The following is a 24,625-nucleotide window of genomic DNA, read 5'->3' on the forward strand; positions in this document are numbered from 1 at the left end:
TCCGTGTCAGAATGGCAGGAACTGGGGAGTGTGGTAAGGGGACTTGCAGCGACCTACTCTCCCTGGGGCTCGGAATCCTGGCCACCGCCATCTGTTATTGTCCTTATTCTGAGCCTTCTCATTGGCTCAGCCGCCCCGACCTGCTCACAATGTTTTGAAACTATATACCAAACAGCCTTTGGGATAGAAGGAGCCCATGCAGCACAGCTATGTTTACTTGTAAGTAACCCTTTCTTTCCTGGAGAATAGCAGATTAAAATGTTCACTTTTTACCTGATGTAGTTTGAATGGTATCCAGTGATATTGCCGCCAAGGAAAAGGTCGACATTTTCCTGGCCACATTTTAGCATAGAACGGCTTGAATGTACGTAAATCATGTTCACGCAATTGGTGATAACGTTGACTTTTTGCCTTTCAGGTGTTGTTTGAGCTTGCACGGTATCACGCCCCCTCCACAATTTTCCTGGACGAGCTGGAGTCTGTCATGAGTCAGAGGGGCACTGGGCCAGGGTAAAAGTGTTTTTAATGTTATTAACGTTAGGGTGAAAGGATATTCTCTCTGTCTAGATTGTCGTTTTATGATTGCTTTGTATTTAAAGATTCGCATAGATCCTGGCCCTTTCTTCATGCCATGCCTCACTCCAGTGCAGGCAGCTCTGGTATTGGAATCTGGACATGTTCCCATGCCAACAGCTGCCCCCTCCCAATCCGCTCGCATGCAGTGCTAAAGAGGCTTTTCAAATAAAGAGCCTTTTAAAGCTTGAAAGGTTTGGACTGTTGCTAACATGATACATTTCTTAGACATCATTGCAAGTTAGGGCCTAGGTGTCTTGCACGAAAAGAGTGTTGCATCACAATTGCTATTGCTGTAATAAAATAGTGTGTTCTATTACACTTTCATGTATCTATGCCCCAATATCTGGGAGTAATACCTGAAGACAATAACAATAACACGTTTTTTATTTGTAGAAGTATATTTATTCAGTAGCAGTGTTTGCACCGTAACGTCTGTGTTTTCTGTGTGCCTGTGGCTGTGTGCAGTAGTTACGTACGTTAGTGTACAGTAAGGCAAGTGTGTTTCCTAGCAAACATGTGTTCCCAGTAGTAGCACCATGTGTGCAATGATGTAGGTTCTGTACAGTTAAGATGAATGCCTACTGTAATACACGATTGTGTTTAGAAACACTATTCTGTGTACTTCATACTAGTCTACAATATCACGTGGGCTGGAAGGATAGCTCAGGGGCAACGCGCTCGCCTTGGAAACAAGACGATGCTGCGGAGGAACACATTATAATTATGTGCACGGGGGGCATTGGAACATGTGTTTACTGATACCTGTGTATATGATTTCATTATAGAGTGTACATTGACACAGTTGATTTCACAGCATGATAGTTATCTGAATGTGTAAATGTGAACCAGGGATCTAACCTATACCCCTGGTTCTTCAACGTCTATATGGCTGCCCTGGCACGTGTAATTGCCACTTCCACCTCTAACATCCATTATTACGCGGATGACGCGCAACTTTCTTTCAAGCTATCCTCAGCTGCCTCCGCCTCCTCGCTCATATCGGACTGTCTGTCCACTATTCAGTCCTGGGACCGGATTACAGAAACTTTGCACTAGTGCAAGTGCAAAGTTTACACGGTATTAGCACTAGGGCAAAGTTTGCCCTATTTTTAAAAACACTGGTACACATAAAAGATGAGTAATCCAAAAAGTTAGAGCTTGTTGACGAAGACTCCTCAAAGCAATGGCTCTCCTTGGTGTCCGCCAAGGCTTCCAAGTCAGGTGTGGCTGGTAAATTCGTGCCAATGATGTTGGACATTGGCCTGCCCTTCTCATCTAGGTGTTCGACAGGGTTAATAACCAAACCCTTCCTCTGGAGATTATAACATAGATCCAAGAGGGAGTTTTTTTCGATTAGGGGTAATGGGAAAGACGAGTTGGCTTGTGTAGTGTTAACTTGCGAGTCCACACTCTCAATAGTCAATAGGAACTTGCTTGTAGAAAAGGGGCGTTATTTATCCCTTGTTTGTCTCAGCATTCAGCAACTCAATTGTGATGCTCCCTTTCTTCTGGACTTTACTGTTGGATCTTGCAGACCGGGTAGTGCTTGGGGTGCTGTATACAGTTAGGCAATGATGGATCATGGTCAGTGCTACATAGATTTAACGGTTTGGATGCGATTTCAATCATCTGTGTGTAGCAGACCGCAGAGTACAGTTTAGTCCTTTCCCTTTGCAGTTTGTGCATGTGCACTTATGCATCCCCATGGCCTTTTGCCACGGTGGGTATGCTAGGTGACTGCTTTGAACTATCCCACCGTGCTCGCTATACGATTAGTAGGCAATACGCTGGGCGGAGATTGGAGTTAGAGCAAAGAGCAGTGTGCCATGAGTTCAGCTCCACTCTACACGCACTTAAACTCTCCTCCCAGTTCTCCGCACAGCAGTAACGGGTCTTCATAGACTGAACTGCTGCACACTGCTCTCAATCGTGGATATCAATTATCGTCAGTTCCCCACTAGCTCCTAGAAGACACTGAGCTCTGTGACGCAGCTTGAGTGCAGAAGACGCCACACTCCATGGAGGCGGGGTTCTAGGAAAGGACCCGCAAATGTCGGGCCACTACACCACACGATCTGAGGCCTGCTTCTGACCACCACCGCTCTCAACATCTCAGCGTCCATAAGTGCCAGCGGGTGATTTGATGATAGTGGTTTTGAATTGCACTGCATCACACCCTTTTCGTGGGAGAGCTTTAATGTTCACAGGTAACAAGGCTGGATAAAGAATGGCAGTTAAAGCCACAGTCTCCAATGCTGTCTTTTCAACCAACATCTGAGGTAGTGCTCTCAGCGTGTTCAGGGGTTGTGAGTTTCTTTGGGGCACATGTCAATTTAGAACAAGGATAAAAAGGGTGCTTAATAAAGATCTCCGTGCACATCACTGCGGAATTTGGATTAGCTCACCCGGCCACGATAATGGGGTTGAATTGACTGGCTTACACAATACACATCTGCAACTGGCGCTCAATCCCCTGGTCTGTGATATTTGGAATGGAACCTGTAACATGTAGGTTGCACACACATCCCTGCAGAAACAGCACATCACCTCAAAGCAAGCTCCACATGTTCCCACACTCCTCTTTACATCAGCACCCCCCCCTCCTACCGCCCCATAGAAAACCAAAACCACTGGCCTTGCCAATGCTTGCTTTCTTTGAAAGCTTCATGAGATGGCATAGGCTTTGCGTGAAACACTCAAGGTTTTTGGGCCTCAAATGGAAACTGCTTGGAAAATGTGGATGTTTACATATCCAAAATCGTTAGTCAGTATGGGGTTTTCACCAATGGTATTACACCATTCTTTGCTGCACGTATAGGGCCTTTGAGTCGTATTTATTTTTATTTAAAGTATTTTAGAAACTCACACTCAAAATGGTTGGCAGTGAACTGTAGAAAATTATCAAAGACGGAAAGAAGACAGTGCACTCGATTGTCAATAAGGATTTCAACAAGGAAAGAGAAAAGATTACGTGACTAGCTGTTGGCATTGGGACCCTCCTCAAACAGGTCCTATTGATTGCATGGAAGCAAGGCCAAGAGCGGATCATATGACATAGGTAGCTGAAGGAGTGTGACTTTTACCGAAAATACGAAAGCTTGGAGGCCGATCACTGGCAAACAGGTAGGCTGTTCCAAAAATGCAAAAGAAACAAGGAACATAAATGCTTTTGCTTCTGGGGTTTCTTAGTGTTTGAACTTTCGTGCATCACCGTGATTTAAAATGTATTTTAACTGTACATGTCCAGGGTTTTGATATCTTCCAAGATGGGGCATTTGTGGGTGCCACGGATAATGTGCAGATGCTGTTTCTCCCCAATCTTCCCTTGATGATGGGTTCATACTTCCCCCCACATTTCTACCCCCTCCCTATGTCCAGGAAAGTCGCATTTTAAAGGGATGTTTCTTTATCCTGCTCCTTTTAAACTCCCATTTACCCTCATATGATCGTGATCATTTTCACCATGATTATATTAGCACTGGTGGTTGAGACGCTACTGCGAACTCATTTATACTGCAAATCACAGTCAATTCATATGGTGGGCTGCTGTCTTTGGCACCCATGTCTGTTGGACAAACTGTCTATGCTGGTAATATAGCTCAGCTGGTTAATGCACAGGTGTAAGTCTTTGTAACCTTAGAGTCACATGGTACAAACCTGGTAGGGTGACCCGGATTGTTTTACTCCTGAAAACGATTAACCAATTCCGAATTTGGTTTGGTTAATAATATCTCGCCCTCTCTTTAGCTAGTCACCAGTGCCTGAAGACAGTATTGGCAGTATTGTGCAATTACCATGCAAATCTCTTTTTTTCAGAGTCTCAGAAATGCATGTATATGAATTTAAAAATACCATGAAAACACACCATAAAAGCATAGTCCTCGGTACCAGCTGCAATTCGCAGGAATCTGAACGCCTCCATGTCCAGTATCTCTTGTCTATGCCTGTGCTTTCTGATCAGAAAAAGTGCATTGACACTGATCCGCTCAACTGCAGCCGTTGGCACCCTATAGAGCGCGGCTAAATAAATATTCAAGTCCCCTGCTAAACGCCTACATCTGCAGAATCCATGCATTCTACTTCCACTCCGGTGCGGTGCATTAAAAATGACCAGTGACAAAATATATCTTTCTAGCCGTGTGCAAAACTGTTTTTCTTGCTGCTGTTGGACATTGCTTTTAGATTTGATTGTTTTTCAATCATGTTACCTTTTTTTGTATTTTTGCAATTATTTGTTTCAACTGTCTTGTGTGTATATAGCGCCTTGAAACTGATGCCAGCTGGTGATTTGCTCACACTTAATACATCTTTGTTCCCTCGGTGCCTCGATGCCTGAGGGTTTGTGTGCGCTTAAGAAGTGTAATAATAAATAAATACCTTGTGCCAACTATCCAGTTTGATATCCACTCCGCATGGTTCTCCTTCCTGGAGAGTCTCCTGCATGGTGTCCTAGACTGAGATCTATGTTTTCAGCAAGTGCAGCGGTGCCCTTCTGTACTGAGATGATTCTCTTTGCCTGAATCTTGACAGTGGCGAACATGAAGGGAGTCGGCGCATGAAAACGGAATTACTGGTGCAGATGGATGGCTTGGCCCGGTCAGATGATCTTGTCTTTGTGCTTGCGGCTTCCAATCTGCCATGGTAAGAGATCCGGAGAGTGCATTGTGACTACATGTTGATGAGCCTCTAAGCACAGATCAAGATTGTATTTAGAGAACTGGAGAAAAAGCCTTGATATTTGCTTAAAGCATTTAAAGATTAATTTGGAGCTTTCCCCTCGAGTTCCTCAGCCCTTGCTGGCTTTGTCACAGAAGAGTGATCTTAATATGAATGCAATATATCAGAGCAGTACCATATGCTAATATTTAAAATAGACTATTTGAGGTTCGGGCCAAGTTATTTACTATGTTTAAGCTGAGATGGCTTTCACAGAGAAGAATCAAGTGCTTACAACATCCATTACTTAAAAAGACACTCTAAAAATAAAAGAAAGGATTGTATTGGTATAATCTGATTTTGAGAAGGGAGTTGTGGGTAAGAGGATGGTGGTGTGGGAGGAGGGAGAGCGCAGGGGAGAAATGCTTTTGCATTTGCATTTTGTAGCCTACTGTTACTGGAGAAAACACTTGAAAGAACAAACGCGTTTTAATTGTTGGACAGACGTTTCTATTATTCCATTTAATTTTCTTTAATGATGCTATTGTGTGTGTGCTTACCTTATGCCTGAGCTGCGGGCATCACTGTGGTGTTCTGTTTTTTAAAAGTGTTCTAAAGTAAAAGAAAACGCATTCCACTTCAGTCAGCCATCAAGAAAGTAATAGAGGTTTTCATGTTTAAAACCATCTCCTTAAGCAAAACAAGCCTGGAGCGTGACTTCCTGAAACCAAGGTCCACCATTTTGAGTGCCGTCAGCTCCATCCAGCTTGCCAGCTTATAGAACATGACAGTAGGAGGTTATCCTTGCCCAAAAAGTCAGTAGCTGTTTGGTTCTTGGGATATAGTGCACTTAAGAGAGATTTCACATTGCCTCCATCTGGGTAGACTGTCTATTTCCCCGTCTAAATGCTCCTGATTAGTGTGTGTGTGTCTGCAGGCAGAGGCAAACCAATCTCAAGACTAGCCTCACTTGGCTGAGGGAACACAGGCAATGGAATACTTGACCGGTCCAGCCAATCAGCGAGCCCTTAGCCAAACACCTTCCTCTTGGAGGAAGTCTCACAGATACTGCTCAAGGTGGCAATAAAACGGGTTTCATCAGCAGAACTGGGGAGAGCTTGGTTTTCCCACTACTTCCTGATCCCTTAGACCTCTCAGACTTAATCATGGAAGCCACCTGATGAAGGAGAAATTCCGAAACATCTGGTGGGGCACTTCGTTCATTTGAAAAGTGAACATACATAAATAAAAGTGAGGTTATATTTGTAATGATGTTTGGTGGATTCATATTAATATTTGTTTCGTTAAGCCAGAAAAAATGAAACAAAACATTAGTAATTTATGCCGTTTCTTAGAAATGAGTGCGTGATTCACATGTTAAGGTTCTGCATTCTCTTCATTAGAAAAATGGACCCACATTCTGCAAGTGAGGACTTGATATACCAACTGCAAACTGTTAATTGCACACATCTTTGGAGTTATAGAAACTGTAGAACACCAGTAGTATATTTGGCACCTGTGCTAATATTGATGGCAATGTCTTCTATACTTTCCTTTTGGAGTACCTGCTGGATTTGCTCCAATGATGGCACATTTGAATGCCTAATCCCCCTACCTAGCCCACAAATGCATCTTTGGCATTACCCCTCTGTTCTTCGGTAACATAATCGCATCCTACATGTCCAACTCACTCATCCAGCACCGGGTGTGCTCAACCACTTAGCGAGCACACTGTTGGAGAAGAAAGGCATTGCATTGTTGAGGTATAAACGCCTCGCAAACGCATGAACGTTCAGACCACATACATCTAATCCCTACCATTTCTGATGAAGGCCCTCAATACTTTCTAATCCCCACCTTTGACCTTTCTTGTGATTAGGACTACAGTGTTTCTTCAGCTCCTGTGGCATACTCACTGATGTGACGAAGTCAGACATCCAACTTCGCCCAAGGGCCGAGGGATCTCTGCAGATAAGGAAAGCTGGCATAACCGGGCAATCAATCCAAGGCACCTGCAGGCGAATTGATGCAGGCTGCAGACACCCCCTCAATCATATGGGCCATGCCATGACTTTGGTGACATGATCTCCAACTTTAAGGATAGCGTTATGAATGGGTTATGTGCCATTTCCCCTGCTCTAGTAGTTGAATATAGACCCAAGGATGCACAGACTACTGCTGCACTGCTGTGTGCTTTTGCAATGGTGGTTCCGTGGATTACCCAGGGGCCCACTTGATAATAAAGGCTATGGACTTTGAGACATAAAAATTAACCTTTGCTAACATGGCGTCATAACTTCTTGGAAATTGAGCAGCAGGGGAGAAAGAATTGGCACCCATGGCCATAAAGTACCAGCAACACAGAAGTAACTGCAATGCAGGTCTCCATCCGTGAATCAGGAACCCTGTGCGAGCAAACCAGACCTATGGCAGTGATCAAATAGCAGGAGAGCAGCTTCCAATGAGCCTGCACAGCAGGTCCCTGTTGGTGCACGAGCTGTAGCCTTAGCTCCTGGTTGGCTCTGAGCGGCTGGGAGCGCACGGGAGAGGGTGAAAGAAGCACGGGAGCCCAAGGCAATGGCGGCAGCAAAGGAGCGAGGGGGGGCCCCGCTGAGTTATGGGTTATTTACAGGGTGTGGGGAGACGATCCAATGTTGGTCTGTTACTCTGGGAACAGATCTTGTGCTAGAATCCCCAAGGAGACCCAGAAGGGGTGAAGGCTGAAGAGAGCGGGAAGGAGATTAGCGACAAAGGACAAGACTCAGGAGCAGAGTCGAATGTCCATCAGAATCCCACGTGGAACAAAATAATTAATTGGGCTTTTACCTGATCCGGAGGAAGCCCCATAGCCTTTTATGGTTATAAAAGCTTGAACTGCAAACGCTCAGCATTAATCTGATAATCAGGTAGAAAACTGGCCAGAACAATGACAAAGCCTAACAACATGACAGACCAATTAGAATTAAGTAAATGGGGAACAGGAAGTTACAAGAGCAGTGCGAGCAGACTACTGCAAGTAGAGCCAGTGTAGAACAACCCAGGGCAATTCAGATCCCCTACCCCTACCAGCAATTCAGATCCAATCTGACTCAATGGCTAAAAGAACATGATGCCTAACCTCACCCTTCTGACACACGGGTTCTCATGTATATTTTGTATATTTGCCCTGCCTTATTTATATGTCACACCTTCAGTCCTGTAAACATACTGTATATACATTTGTGATTCTCTGACAATACATATCTACAGCATTGTAACCGTAGCTGTACCCCCATGTTTAATCTATAACCTGTAATGTAAGCTGAACAACCCTCTTTATTCCTCCGCGCCCGAATACCCCTGGGTCTGGTGCGCAATATAAATAATAAAAACAAACAAACAGGGAGAACAAACCATCTGTAGAAGCCAGAGAGACCGAGGAGGAGACCGAAGGTGCTTCAATCTGTCCCTGGGAAGAGAAACTTGACAGGAGATTTAGGGAAGATCCTCGGGCTGTTGAAGTCAAGCAAGAGATTTTTGTTATACACTGTCAGGTAATGCCCCAGGACTTGCACCCCTTTCAAGATCCTGTCCAAGGCTGCAGGTTTTGTCGAGGAGAAATTTTGACTCCCTTAAGAGTTATTTAAAAGGGCACCATAATCCTTATAGTTTATATCGAGGGGTGAAAGATCCCTGAGTAGTGGGTAAGTCCCTATGTGATTTTATAGGGTGAGAATGACATTGTTAGTGAAAGTGTGAAGGGCACTATATCCTTTAAAATGAACTGGGCCACCATAATCTCTGACCAGGAAGAGATGAACCAGGATCTATCCTCCTGTTGTGGGCAGCACGGACTGAAAGGGAGCAAGCAGCCCCTGTTTGCGGGACTGGCTGAATTACGACTGTTGTTGTTGGAATGTATTCATTTATTTAACCTCTATGACTTTGCAAAATAGTACTTTTGGAGACACTTTGAATTGGAGCTTTTCGGGGTTGGGGGTAGGGGAGATTGGAAAGAAATTAGAGCATTAGCTAGCCAACATGCCCTCTTCCAGCCTCCTTATCAGCAGCATCATCCAACACAACGGTGGTGGATGCAGGTCCATATAGCACTTCAAGTCATGCTACTAGGCTGGATGAAAGATGGCTTGTGCAGGAGTTAATTTGGCAATAAGCCCCTCGCCATTACCGCATAAGGTAATGCCCCCAGGGCCCATAGTTAATGAAGGCCCCGGGGGCATTACCTTATGCAGTAATGGCCTGCAGTAATGGTCGAGGGGCTTATTGCCATTAGTACCCCGGCCCGTTAGACCGGGATACTAATGGTGTTTTTTTTCCTAACTGTGAGATGCGTTGCGTTTTGCAGCCGGAAAAATAAGTTACACAAATGGCTGCCGTAGACATAGTAAACAAAGAAAATGGCCGCTTTGGAAAGAGAGATGGGACTAAATATAACAAACAAACAAACCCTTCTCCCTTTCCATGGCGGCCATTCCGGAATGAAAATATGTCAGGGCCGGAGCAAGCTGCACACCGTTGCGTGCTTGGCATTACCATTCAATAAGGCTCCGAATGTAGCCAATGAAAGGTAAGTTCTTCTCGATTGTTTCCGCACCGTGTACTAATGAAGTTTGATTTCTTGTGTTGAATTATTCCATTGAACATTTATCATTGTGATGTTAATTGTTTAATACTGACTGTTCCAGTAGACATGAGTATTAACCTCAAGTTAAACACCTAGCTAAAACCTTCCATTCCCAGTTAAAAGAAGCTATAACATTTGTGGATCTAATACAGCAAAATAGATTAATACATCGCTAGCAGAGTTGGCCGTTGCACTAGAAACTAAAATGCACAGTTATAAGTGATCATGAGAATGCCGAATATGCTTTACCGGAAAACTCTAGTAATATACCAGAAACCTTTATTCAAACTAAGAATGTGGCTGATAGCTGTTGTGGTTTTTAGAGTGACTCATTACACCCCCCTGAATCCCCGAATTTGGAGATACAGATGAGGGAAATAAGCCTTCTAGAGGGCAGGGTATGGGTATAGGAGAACAGCAACTGTGATTATGGCCCTTCAGAATGGGCCAAACCTGGTGGAGGGTTCTTGGCCAAACCTAAAAATAAGATCCCTCTTTTGTTTTCCCTTTAAATCAACCAATAGAGCACAATCATATTATTCATCGAAATTTGGATAATGTGCTTAATATGCTTCACGCATATCTTTTGAGTCTAACTGAACAAGTTGGAAGGCTGGAGGAAATGTCTGGTACATTCTTTTAATAGTGTAGTTGATAGTATGTGCTATTAGCAGTAAAATGAATGACTGTGGTCTTTACAATGTGTAGAGGGTACAAAGTATGATCCTCCACCTCATACCATAACTGTTCTGGCTCCCATCTATGTCAGCAAAGTGTCAACAGATCAACCCCCTAAATCCTTCCCTCTAAATGCTCATGTAATATGTTCTTTGAAACTGTTGTAACAGTTACAATTATCACAGCAATATGTTTCTTTATCTACAAGTAGGCCACCAAAATGTATCAAAGCACATTGTGTATAGGCGTATTATAAATACCCATTATATAAATAAAATACAACACCTTCACTCTAGGGAATAGAGATATTTTACAACTTTCTCTGTCGTGTGCTTCATATGTGATTACATGTTCCCATCTACCAAATTAATGGCAAAGATATTATTTTTCCATATGGAGGACGTTCTTACATTAGTTGCGCAATGTGAGGAGGTGAAATTTTTCCAGCCTACAAATTTACTAACTGCTTGTCGCAAAGGCTTTGTTGGCATAGTTCTAAACATGTTTAAGTGTAACAGTATTGTTTTAAATGATAGAAAATCATCACTTTGTTTCTATATTCTTATATGCTGTGATGAAGACAGCGAAGGAGAAATAAGCGTATGAAATATTAGAGGAGGGGGTATTGTGAAAAACCTGAGGTTGTTTCACTGTCCAGAACCGTAGGTAATGACGAGGAAACATCCAAGGGAAAGACACAATATTTCCCCCTTTTCGGTGTACCCCTACCGAACACCCCTTCAGTTGCAATGGGATACTGTCAACCAAATTCCCTCATACCCCAGTATATTTCTGTAACAAGACGGAATATACATCCCAGGAAATTAAAACCAATCTCATACACTCACCCCTTTTCCTCTGACAAGAGGCCCAAGGGTTTTTCTATAATCCCTCCTGATAACAAAAAAGCCCATAAGTCCTCCCCACTACTGTTTCCTAAACCCACTGGGACGAGGAAGAGGCAGACAAGAAAGATGAAGATTACCCATAGGGACCAATGCACCATGAGTTCCTATGGGCGAACTCCATCTTGTCCCATTAACAGTCAGGCAGAGTTGGATAACTACTCACACCTGATTCCTATTAAACCTCCCGGCCAGTATAAAAGGTGGAGCACTAAAGCACACTGGAAGGAAGCTGAGGACGCGTTCCAGAAGGAGAAGCACAAAGCAGCTGTAGAGGCAGAAGCTACAAGCTTGAATGCTGCAAGGCGAAGCTCTGGTGGGAGCTGCAGGAAACCAGGCTGTTCTCCGGAAGGCGCCAAAACGTGGGGCCCTGATGTGAGAGGGTCTACTCTAGTGAGGAGCACTGGAGCAGGAGCTCCGTGGTGCAGAGCCAGTACAGCAGGAAGCGGGGAAGGAGAAAACTGCTTCTTTGACATCCCAAGCGTGTGTTCACTCTCTTCAGGCATTGCAGGAATGCCGAAATACAAACGGGGCAAACTAAGGAACCCCAGAGGCAAAAGAGGAGCAGCGAGAAGTACACGCTCATTTCAAACACAAGCACCAGTACATTTCAGAGAAACCAGAAACACTGGGATGCTTTTAGTGCGAGTATGAACAAAGAAACCTTATTGAAAGTGATTACATACAAAGTCAAGTGTGAAAAGCTTATGGTGAATGAAGCATGTTGGGACTTGGAGTGCTAAAATTGAAACAGCCCTAATTCTTGAAAGAAACAAAGAGTGAAATCACAACCAAGACATATGAACTGTTAAAAGTATATGGAGAGAAAGTATAAATGAAAAACAAAAGGCAAGGTTGTGAAAAGGTTAAAAGTAACAGAGTGGTCAGGATAAAAGTATAATGCCTTTTCGAAAGACTCTGAGTTGTGAACTATGAAAAATGAAGTATATATCTCGATGAGGGGGAGTTGAGATTGAAGTTTTGAAAAGAAGAACCATACAAAAATCAAACCCCATTAGTGCCAGAGAGGCACAACCGAACTGCGGATGAAAGGCTTGAGCCGACAGAGGGAAGCCTATATTTAACTGTTATGTTATGTTTGGTCATGCTGAGGTTGAGCTAAAGCCTTGTATATTCGAATGATTATTTTTATGTGAAAGCTTGGTAAAGAACCCCCCCATACACCACAGTGAACTGGTGAAAAGGGGTCCGAACCCGACTAAGGGAGACCCAGGGTGAGTGAAAAACCCAAAGACTTTGTGAAGGTGAAAATCCTGACAAGAAAGGAACTTTGGCATTTGTTTGTTATTTCAGGTATTCTGTGAATAAGAGACTTTTATTGGAAAAGAGACTTTGGCGCAGAAGGACCGGATATCTGTGTTCTGAACTGCATCCTAAAGCTAGAGAAGCCAAAGTCTGTGCAAAGCTTGAGTGTGCACCTTTGTCCCGTGCTGAAAACGTCGGCAAGGGGAAACCAACTGCTCAACTATCCTGACATTGTTTCTTGAACACTTTTCTTTTGCATACATCATTTTCCCACACCATTTGTTGTTATAGGTAAGGATTGGCAATAGGTTTTTTGTTTAGGCCATTTTTATTTTGACAGAGATTCTACTAGGACTGCGTTATTATTATTTGATGGTCGTAGCTTAGTCATAAGCAGAGCTAGATGAGGCTTTCATGGAGAGCTACTACTCTAATTTACACAAGTACTTTAATGAGATAACAGACTCTATGAAGTTTATTATGCTAAACTCATAATTGGCTCATAACGATAATAGATGACTTGGCATTAAATAAGGCTCCCATAAGGTATGCTATGCCATGAGATCTATTAAAGTAAATTACGGGGACCTTTAATTGGAAATGGTTATAAGGCGATTCTAATAGGATGCTTTTGGAATCCTGGACCAATGCCTATATTTGGAAGTTAACAATGAAAGAAATTGAAGGTATTGATTTTTGGAACTAGAGGCGATTATCTTTGAAACAAACTCCGATTTAACATTAGTGGAGAAGTTTTTAATTAGGTCAACTCATTTGGCTATCTGGGGGTTCACTTTTCTAATGTCTGCACTGCCTGAACCAGATTAATCAGGTTAATGAGGGCAGGGGGTTGAATTACAATTTTGTGTTGATACAGATTCTCTATCTCACATCTTCACCCACAGAATGTTCTCTATTTGAGACAACATAGTGCATTCTGGTCTACACACGGGCAAGCTCAACTCTGTCTCCTTTGGTCGTGAGCCTGCCTGCTCTAGGTCTACTTTTCCTTTATTCTCACCTTAGGACGTAGTATCAGCCACTCTAAAGCTGAAATCAGCATTCACGGAGGATCCTGCTCCTTTAGCAACTCTTAAAAACATCATGCCATTATTTCTTTGTGGGTGGCACAGGCAGTGAATCACTCTTGTCAGTCGGGTACTATTCCTCAGGAGCTGAAGCTCGTCTTGCTGATCTCTCTGTTGAAAAAAACCTTCTCTCGATCCCTCTGTTCTTACTAACTTCTGTCCTTTATCTTTACTTCCTTTTCGCATGAAGCTTCTTGAACCTTTAGTCTCTCCTCTTCTGAGTTCGTTTCTGGAATCTTCCTGCTTTTTGATCTTCACAATCCAGCTTCCGCCCTTTCTGTGGCACCGAGAGCTTGCTGATCTCCGTTGTTGATGATCTAGATCGACTCTCGGACCAGGGTTGAGAGGGGGTGCTGATATTGTTAGATCTTTCAGCTGTCTTTGATACCATCGGCCACTCCATTCTGCTCGATCGCATGTCCAGGGCAGGTATAGCCAAGCAGGTTCTATCTTGGTTTGTATCCTTTCTATCTGGTCACTTCCAAACTCTTTCTCTTCATTTCGCTCTTTGCATGCTTTCTGCTGTGGGGTCCCCCAGGGCTCTGCCATGCCCCCACTCTTTTCAATGTCTACATCGAGCCGCTGATTTAGCTAATCCACGCCCACAATGCTATTGCTATGCTGATGATACTCCGGTTACTATGCGCTTGATCTATCTTGGCACAATCCTGAGTCTCAGCTGACAGGCTGTCTCGAGGCCATGGGCTGCTGGAAAGGCAACTGGCTCAAATTTAGTGGGGACAAAACTGGGGTCCTGGTGGTCGCCCCCCACCCCTCTGTCACTGCTCTTTGGACTCCCTCTTTCTGACCACCTTCTCTTGGCCCTTTTCTGGCCCCTTCTTCTGTAGTGAAGGATCTAGGAGTTAAATTTCCTTCCTCCATTTCGGTGGAAGCTCAGGTTACTTCTGTCTGCCAATCTGGCTACTTCAAACTCAAGGTAATGCGGAAGACGCTGCCGTTCATACTGGCTCAGTGTCAAGCCCGCTGTTGCTTCTCTGGTATTGAGGAATGCAGATTGCTGTAACACTCTCTTTTATTGGCATAGCCTCTATTCCTGATGCGCTGCAAGTCTTTCAGAATACAGCGGCCAGAACAGGGTCCCGGATTCCTATGTCTATGTACATCTCTCCTGTTCTGTTCTGGCTGCACTGGATCACTATTATTTGTAGGGTGCAATTTAAATCTCTGTGCATTATGCACAGTGCTTTTTATGGCACTGGGGCTGAGTACCTCCAGTCCAAATTCCTCTTCTTTTACTATCCAAGTCCCCACATGAAGCTGGCGTGTGTTGTTGGTCGAGTTTTTTTCTGTAGCGCCAAGGCAGCCAAGCTTTGGAATGTGCTCCCTCTGCTGCTCCGGGCCACTGCTGTTCACCTCTCATTCATCGCTTGTTGAAAACAATGCTTTTCAATAAACTATGCTGTTAGCCTCTGCTTACTGTCTCTGGTAATCTAGCGCCAAGATGCCCTTGGACAAACGCTTGCGCTTTACAAAATTGGCTAACATAACAGAGATTGGATGGTTCAATCCATAATTATAATTTACCATGCTGATCCATTAGCTATAATTCAGTAAGCTGCAAGCCTTTTAGACAATGTAGGGAGCAGCCAGTTTAAGACATTCAAAAATAAGTGTGACGATTCATGGGATCTTGTCACTTCTCCCCAGAGGGAACCCTTTCCTGTGAGGCTAGGGAGGTGAGGCCACTACCCAATAATCCTCCTAGGGGTTGTAAAAAGCAGAAGGACCTCACAAGGAGGGACTCCCCTTTTGGGGCTAGGGACTCCCTTTATGTTCAGGAACCCCTTTACCCTCTCATCCATGAGACTTCAAGACATCCTCAAAGTATTGCAAGCTCATCTGAAAGCACTATTGTTCAGTATTGTAATTCCCCAACCTATATTTGTTCATATGTTGAGTACAGTAAAGTTAATAAAAGTCCAGGGCAGCTACAAGTCTTTCCTCAAGCTATTGAGATGAGGAATAGCACTCAAGAAAGCAGATTGAGTGTTCACCCATTAAGTATTGGAATGAGGAGGCCACTAGGAAGGATGAAGATGAGCCAAAGGAAACGGGGGAATGACTGTGATCTTACACTGGGGACGACTCAGCCGATTTGTATAAAAAGAGGTGGACTATGTGAGAGGGGGAAGCACGAGTTGTGAAGCCTGGAGACCCCAGGAGATTCGAAATGGGGAACAGCACGGAAAGCTGGGGAAGCTGATCAGTACCACCGAGGATGTCAGCGGTAAACCAAGGGAGTCTACTGCAATCCCACTGAGCGAGGGCTTACCAGCAAGTTGGAAGACGGTGGTGCAACCTCATGGAAGTGGACTGGCTTGTCCAAGAATGGCGCCGACACCATTGAACTGCAGAGGGGCCCGTGGACTCACTGCCCTGAGAAGAACCAGTGACGTGTCCCGCTACAACCAGAGGTAACGGGGAACATGGGGTAAGCTGCCAAATATACAGGGAGTTATTCTCTTTTTCACTGGGAGTGTGATACAAGGGACAAAGACATAAGAAGCAGTCAGAATAATCTTCCTGGTTTAAGAATCACGACGAAGAGTCAGAAGCAAGAGGATTGCATCAGGATTGGCCTTTCTTGTCTCAGTGACCCGACGAATCTCATGGCTTGTTTGAGAGACATTCAAGTTAAAACAAGTGAAATAACTAAGTCTCCTCAGTTGGGCAGAAACCAGGAAAACATGTTCAGCTTAAAAGGAGTTTCGAAGGAGCTACAAAGGCTCTGGAAAAGTATTGTTTGATCTTGAAGAAGGTCTACATTGTACCAGGAGAAAGGGGTCATCCTCCTGGCTGTTAAATCACACACTAAAGCAACAGAATACAGAGTGAAGCCAAAATGGAGGCCCAAGACACGGAAGAGTTTAGTTTATGTTGAATTTACGCCGGTGTATTAGACTAATACACTGGCGTTTAGAGACTGTCATCACAGTTGGAACTTGACAAATCAGGAGAAGAGAGTCATTCTCTTGACCCTTCATTTGAACTTGAACTGTTCTCTAGTTACCCATCACATGGATATGATGCACTATTTCAGGAGGAGGGAGTCATCCTCCTGAGCTTTCTTTCTTAGTTATTTCTTTTGTTTACTGGTAGGGACAGAAGAGGATTTTGGGACATAGGATGGTTTTTGGTTGGACATTCAAATGTGGCTGCGGACACTCGAGAGTCCGCAGCCACATTTTAGCTCACTGTACCTTTCACAGATAGGAAATATCTATTTGCATATCAGTCATTGTCTTGCCCACATGGGCAGTCCAGCACCAACATGCTATGGCAATTCCCTTCTGAACATGAGTACCAACGGCAACCCCAAACACGTGTTTCAGCCTTGTTGGGCCTCATCAGTGAGGTGGAGCTGTGTCTCTCTGAGCACAGTGAGCAAGCGATCCGCGTCTGGATGATCCTCGGAAACTTAGGGTGACTAGACCTAAGGCCCTTGAAACAATCAAAAACAAGTCATAGGCACCCCTCTGCAAGAACGAACATGGCAAAAATAGCCTGTTCTTTGGGAAGGTACCCACTCGAGAGTCTGCAGCCACACTTTAGCTAACTGTATCTTTCACAGATGGGAAATAACCATTTGCATATCAGTCTTTGTCCCGCTCAAATGAATATTTCCCATCTGTGAAAGGAACAGTGCGCTAAAGTGTGGCTGCGGACTCTAGAGTGGGTACCTTCCCAAAGAACAGGCAATTTTTGCCGTGTTCGTTCTCATAGCGGGGCACAGATGACTTATTTTCTAGTAACCCTAAGTTTCCCAGGGTCATCCAGATGTGGACCCCTTGCTCACTGTGCTCAGAGAGGCACAGCTCCACCTCACTGATGGCATGCAACAGCTCTGAGTTCAAAGATCAACAGGTTCCAGTAGAAGGCCCTCAAGTAGCAAAGAGAGTGGCCTTCCTACCATGCAACAATGCTGAATTGTGCCAGAAGACTGAAAAAATTGTGCACTGGAATATAGCAGGATTTTCTATGATGATGCAAAGTAGTTTAAACAGTACTCCCTGGTTGACAGGAAACCAGTGCAGCGTCTTTCCTGCTAGACTTATGGGCTTCTTCGCAGTAGATTGCTGTACCCTCTGGAGCCAGTCGATGGGATACTTTGGAAGACCCAAGTAGGTTCTGCTAATCCAGTCTAGCTATGGTCAAGGTACCTAAAACCCAGAGGGGCCTGTTCATGAACGTGAACATGTATACGAGGGGTCTAAGAAAAAAACAGCAGGATTGTACAACCTTGTTCATTTGCGTGGAGACGGGGTGCTTACTGTCCAAGGGCATGCCCAGATAGATTCTTTACTTCCGCATTTGCTGTGGGAGGTGCATCCAGACAGGTGGGTCAGAAATGTGGGATGGAGGTTTCTGAATAGTTGACTATGGCACTCTCAGCTTTGCTGGGCTTGAGCTTTAGATCATTTTCTGCCATCTGGATATTGATGTGGTAGGGGCACTTTTCATTAGCCTGGTTGGTCGTTTTGATTTAAGGAGAATGTGTATGTCGTCTGCATAGTTGAAATATCTCTGGCCCTCTTTGTTAATGATGTGAACTAGAGGAAGAAGATACACATTAAAAAGCAGTAGTGATCGGGCCAATCCATCAGGAAGTCCAAAAGGCGAGCAGCCTGGCCGTAGATTAATAGGAGTGGATTAGCAACAGATTGAGTTGGCTGGGTGAGGACGTTCTTGCACCTAAGAAGAGGAGATTCCGATTGGTACGCTGTTTCATACCCATCCAAGAGAATGGCATGCAAGACTGTGTACATTTCTTCGAGAGTTTCAGAACCAGTAGGGTCACTGCTCTCTTCTTGTCCAGTTCCTGACTCCTATCATCGAGTGCCGAAATATCAGTAGTTCAGTGTCCTTGCCAGGCCCAATTCATTCCTGCATAGGATCAACAACGGAGTCAGTTTCTAATAAATTATGACTAGGATTTGAACTACTTTTTTTGGATTCTTTGGCGCAAAAGGGAGGTTAGAAAAGGGCTGATGGTTCAACATTTCTTCTGGGTCAAGATTTGGCATTTTAGGAAGAGGGATCACCACAGCATCCATCTTTGAGGGCGTTATAGGGCGCTAAGCAAAATAGGTATGCCAGGAGGGACGATTGCAGAAAATCTTTGAACATTTGTTGCTGGGGTGCAGATTCTAACGCCTAATACTGTGATATTTGCCATATGCAGAATTCCTGAAATACGACATGAGGACTACCTTATGGGCCATTATTGAGTAGATGTTAAAAACAGGTGGCATTTCAAATACTCACTGTTTTTAATATTATATTCTGCCAAATTCCAAATAGCCACAAATTTTACCTACGATAAGTGTTGTTAATTATTGGCGGTGTGGGGTAAGCATTTACGTGACATTGATACATCGTAATGTTTCTACATTTGACATAGGGAGTTGGATTACGCCATGCTACGTCGCCTGGAGAAAAGGATTTTGGTGGATCTTCCCTGTAAAGAAGCGCGGGAGGCCATGATCTGGCACTGGCTGCCCCCTGTAAGCAACAGCGGGGTGGAACTGAGAACCGACCTGGAATACAGTTTGCTGGGTCAGGTAAGCAGCACAAAACATCTTTTTGCACACTGATGTCAATAACCAATAACTTTAAAAAACACCTGCTTTGTATGCATCCTTAAAAACGTATTTCAGCCGTTAAATGTGAAGTTCCAAAATCAAGGTCTCATGAAACTGAATGACAGTGCATGTTTTGCCAGCCACTGCCCCCTATATTTGGTTAATTAGTCTGGATGAACTTCCAGTGTGATTATGGATGTGATTATGGATGTATGCTCATGGCGCAGTGGGTGATATGGTGTGATGGTTAATTAAGCGTGCATAATGCCTTACACTTGGAAAGCCCCAGCAAGACTGTACCATTCTCTGTATGCAGTAGCAACATTGGATAAACACATGCATGTCACATTGGTAGTACCAATTATTTTTATAGTAGAAAAATACAATCTCATATTCTAATAGATTTCCTCATCTCAGAGATTCTGCATCTTAGAAATATGTCTTGCTCTGGAAACTTTTTCAGCCACCAGAGTTGGTGGGCTACATGGGAGAAGGGGGGCGCACTCAGCTCTTCACCATTGGGGCCCAATCATATTATGGGTGGTATAAAGCCAGTTGTATGCCATGGCCTCAATTACTTTTATCTTAATGCTGCTTTTGGGGCACACCACTAGTTTTAGCTAAATTTGATCTGTGCCATGTCTTCACTGGAGACCTCTTCTTTCAAATCCTGCAAAGACTGTGGAAAGCTCATGTTGGTGTCAGATGCACACACACATTGTGTCTGGTGGTTAGGTCTGAACTACAACATCTAGGAGTGAGGCTCCTCTCTGTGGAACCCAAGTGCATGAGGAAGTACATCACAAAGAATTTTACTGTTCTCCACAGAGATGGGAAGGCAACATTCATGTCCCCAGCTCCGTCGTAGCCATCCTCCACGATGGAGACTCCTGTTCAGACAGAAGGCCAAGGAGCCACAGGAGTTTTGTCCCCAGGGGGAGAGTGAGATACAGTGATATTAAGAAACAAAAGCGGTCGGCCAACAGGGCCCACTCTCCCACCGACTTCTCTTCCAGACATCACTCTTCTTCTGCCATCAAGAGGCGCAGTCACCACTTCTTCTCCAGGAGAATTACCACCATTATTCTGTTTAAAATACCATTCTAGCTGGAACTGGAGCAGTGGGAGAATTTTCGGCAGAAAATGTTAGGTATTTTCTGCAAGGCCTGGCACCATCGGCTTAATGCTGGTGGTGAAGCATCTTCTCAGGCTGGCAGAGGCACATCTTCGTCCACTACAGCGCTACCATGAGTATGGTCCATGGCCCAGGTATAGAAACTGCCCCACTACTGCACAGTGTGGATCCACCTTCGCAGCAGCCCCGGCGCAGGGCTCTCCATTGCCACTTGTTGGCGGTCATTCTGAAGAGGTGCAAGAGAGCATGACATTTTCTATGGCCTCCAGATCGAAGTCCCTGCCTAAATTTGGGCAAACCTTTGTTGAGTCAGTAGACCCTGCCCCTTTTGGGACTGAATCCCTTGGGGAAATCACATTGGGGAAATTCCCAAGGAACTTCATGAGTAGGATGAGTGCTTGCCCAGCTTGGCTTGTAAGCTTCAAGTCACGAGCCTCCTCAATGCTTCTAAACTGTAGTTAATTGAGGTCACTTATTATTTGTCCTTTCGGAAGACCTTTGCAAGATCAGTGGAGTGTGTGAGGATGTCTGCATCTTTGATCTCCAAGGTTCAGCATGGCCCTATTGATATCATGGAGCAGGGCCCACTAAGGAAACCCACTAAGGAAACCCTGCCCTCATTTAATGCTGCAGTTTGTGATCCTGACCTGGCTGGGTGGCTCAAGCCTGCCTCTGGTCTGGCTATAGATAAAAACCTGGCTAAGACACGGACCAGCACCATCTCACCCGGTGTTCATCTCCACCCACCCTCCTCCTGAGACCCTGGCTTCCAATGCAGGTGTTAGGGAGAATTCTCATAAATGTGCTAATTCCTTTCACCTTGGAGACCTTCAGCAACTTCGCTGAATTTTGAGGTCTTGATTTATTTACCTGGAGAGAGTGTGAGCCTTTTTTCCCACTCAAGTATTTTGATGTGCGTTTTACTCTTGTGTTCTTTGATTATGGAGTTTTAGACAACTCCATAGGCATCATCTTTTCATTTGTGTCACACAGCACCTTCAGTGCAGTGATACAGGGATGCCTTTCAGGCTGTCCCAAGGTTTGAATACCTTCTCTGGGATAAACTACTGTTTCCCAGAGAAAGTAAAGTTAAATTGACTTTACTAGTCATTTTAAATTCCTTGACCCAGCACACACCATCTTCCCATAGTGCTGGAGCGGTTACCTAGTATTCCCTTTGTCCAGAAACTCATGTAGCAGTCAAATACTACCCTTTTCTATTGAAATGGCTGGTGGCAGCGGTTTTACAATCAACTACCATGATCTTTCCCGGCCCCGAACACCGGTAGCTAAAAATCGCGGGAGCCATGGTTTTCAAGATGGCGCCTGAGCCCCATTTGTTTAAACAAGTTCCGGTGTTCTTTTTTCGCTGCTTCTTTTTGGAAATGAGCTTCTAGAGTTTGTCTCTGTGCGCCAAACCAGGTTTGGTCTCTTTGTTCCTTCGCCTTTGGCGGGCTTCAGGACTGAAGAGTGTCTAGGGTGGGCAGGAAGTGAGGGAGGTGACGAAACTCCCTGTGCTTAGTCTCCTAGGAGACCCAAATGCACTCTGGCGTGATTGGCTGGCTGGCTGTCCGGCAAGGACAGCCTGCCTGTTGGGTGAGTGACAGCTAGGCTGGAATGAATGGGAGAAAACAGTTTAAAAGGCGATTCTCTTGGCTTGGAAGGCACAGTCGACCACTGAAACGAAAGAACCAAAGACGAGCTGGAAGAGGATGGCTGCTGCAATTCCTGGACCGTTGGTTTGCCCGGTGAAGCCCTTCTGCAGGTCCGAATCGCCAATTTCATCTCGACAAAGAAGCCCCTTCAAGGACGACTTCTTCCTTTGGGTTGTTAGGACCAACCAACTTGTAAGCCACCTGGATACCATTCTCAGAGCTGGTTAGGATTAACCAGGGGGAAGGACACCATCTTGTGTGCTTGCGTGCTTGAAGAACAGCTACCGGAATCAAAGATTTGCCAATTTGCCAGCTTTGTGACAAGTCCACGTGCAGTGCAGGAGTCCTCCGACATCCTCCCTCTTGAGTCTGGGGTTGGGAGGAAGTGCAGAGCCATCTTCCTCATCCCATTGGGGCAGAGCAAAGAAACAAAACAGGCATACTGGGTGAGAAAGCACCCCAAAGAAACTAGAAGAGAGATAAGGGCCTGGGAACCGTATTTTGAGAGAATTGGAGAATTGTACCTGCAAGACAATGCCTGACAGGATAGTGATCCGGGCCTGATTGAGAGACCTTATGAACCTGAGAATGCGGCCTGGGACCCATGTGATGAGACGAGAAGACCAAGCGGAGAGAGAGATCCTCGGTCAAAAATCAGAAGAAGGCCCAAGGAAAAGAGAAATATCCTTTAGTAAAAGTTAAGAGAAGACATGGGGAAGAGAGAAATATCCTTTGGCAAAACTCAAGAGAAGACCTGAGGAGGAAAGATATATCCTCTTGTACAAATCCAGACATCATTAGGATAATTAAAGGAGATCCTAACAAAGGCTTGAGCAAGGGAGGCATTATCCCCACCTATGTTGAACTATAAAGAGTTGCCTGAGAAGGTCTGGGCAAGGGAGACCTCCCATCTGTGTGGAACTATACAGAAAAGCCCAGCGAGGGTCAGGGGAAGGAGGATATTCCCCCATCATACACAAACTGCCTAAAACCATCAGGAAGGAGGGAGCCACCCTTCTGGAATCGGGATTTAATCTATTCTATAGTTATCTTTTGAAGTGTAAGGGACAGAAAAAGGTTTGGGACATAGGACAGTGGACTACTTGATTTTGACAGATGTTTTGTTTGGGGGCAGTGAAACCCCTTTTAGTTATAGGCACAGATAGGGTCTTCCTTATTTTTCTGTTTTTAAAATGTTATGCCAACAAGCATGTCACCTTTGTGTCCCACGTCTATTTGTGTACCCTTAAGCTTCCAGATTTCTACCTCGGGCAGTCCTGCATTGTGGACTGTTGATGACTCCTGCTCATTGGGAGATATTGCCACACTTTTTCTGCCACCTTTGTAGAAAAGGTGGCAGGAGATAACCATCCCTATTAAATGACAGTTTAATTCACTGCATTGATGAATGATGCCAAGCAAGTCCTGCAGGAAAGTTTAGGCACAGCTGATTTAGTGGGGCATTTGATGGTATCTATGGCGGTGCTTAGAAGGCACTCCTGGATGCAAGCTTTAGGTTTTGATCCTGTAATATAAGCAAACCTCCATACAATGGGGAAAATCTTTTTGAATCTGAGGCTACCTTCTTTTGCCAAAAAATGTCCCTTTCTTTCCTTCACCTCCTTTGCCCACATCCCTGGTTGCTTGTCTTTCCTCCATGCAAGACAAGTGTGTTGTCAGGGATGCCTTGAATAATTACACAAACTCTGTGAAAAATGGTCAAGGGTTTTTATTTTGAAGACTGCAAGAGGTTGAACTAAGTCCAACTGACTCATCCCAAAACCTCCCGTCGGCTCCCATCACCGTAGCCATGGCTTTCCCATTCCCTGAGGTGCAACTACTTACCGGTAACCCCTACTGTCTTTTCTAACCTACTCTGATGGTGAGAGCCTAAAGGCTACCTCCATATCTACCTCACTCCCTTTGGGACTCTCTAAGGATTCCCTGCTTTATTGGTGCCCCACACTGTGATCAGTTGTATTTCAGATGGTGCTATCTCCGCACACACTCCTTCTCCCACCCCTTCCTTCACTCCTTTCCATACTCTTGTCCCTCTCTCTCTCTGTTCTCCTACTCTTTATCCTTCTCCTCACCTCAATCCCTCTTTCTCTCTCCCCACCTCTGGTCTTTCTAGCTCTACGCTCTTTCTCCCTTCCACACCTTCTCTCTCTATCTCCACTGCGACTTCTCTCACTTTACTCCACCTTATCCTACTACTCCATTTTATCTGTACCTTTTCTCATTCTCTGTCCCTCCTGTTTTCTCTCTATCTTGTCAATCTCTCTACTCAACCTTCGTCCTACTACTTCCTACTGTCTTCAACATCCCCCTGTGCTCTCAACTACTTTCCCTTTCACTGTCTTAATCTCTCCGCCCAATCGATATCTCTCCTCTACTCTCACTCTTTCCTATCTCTCACAACCCTCCTCTATCACACAC

The 24,625-nt window shown here is 44.7% G+C and overlaps 1 protein-coding gene across 2 annotated transcripts in view; it reads left to right on the plus strand.

Annotated features, from left to right (window-relative positions):
* The window catches only part of KATNAL2 (katanin catalytic subunit A1 like 2), a 597,051-nt gene that overhangs the window by 426,963 nt on the left and 145,463 nt on the right, over nucleotides 1–24,625 (plus strand). For both annotated transcript variants that reach the window (XM_069626931.1, XM_069626932.1), the window contains 3 exons: nucleotides 419–510; nucleotides 5,107–5,217; nucleotides 19,216–19,375. In XM_069626931.1, coding sequence (XP_069483032.1) covers nucleotides 419–510; nucleotides 5,107–5,217; nucleotides 19,216–19,375 — 363 coding nt within the window. The remainder of the gene's footprint in view (nucleotides 1–418; nucleotides 511–5,106; nucleotides 5,218–19,215; nucleotides 19,376–24,625) is intronic.

This window comes from Ambystoma mexicanum, chromosome 6p (assembly GCF_040938575.1).
Source record: "Ambystoma mexicanum isolate Mex_15411 chromosome 6p, UKY_AmexF1_1, whole genome shotgun sequence".
In the NCBI taxonomy this organism is placed as follows: Eukaryota; Metazoa; Chordata; class Amphibia; order Caudata; family Ambystomatidae; genus Ambystoma; species Ambystoma mexicanum.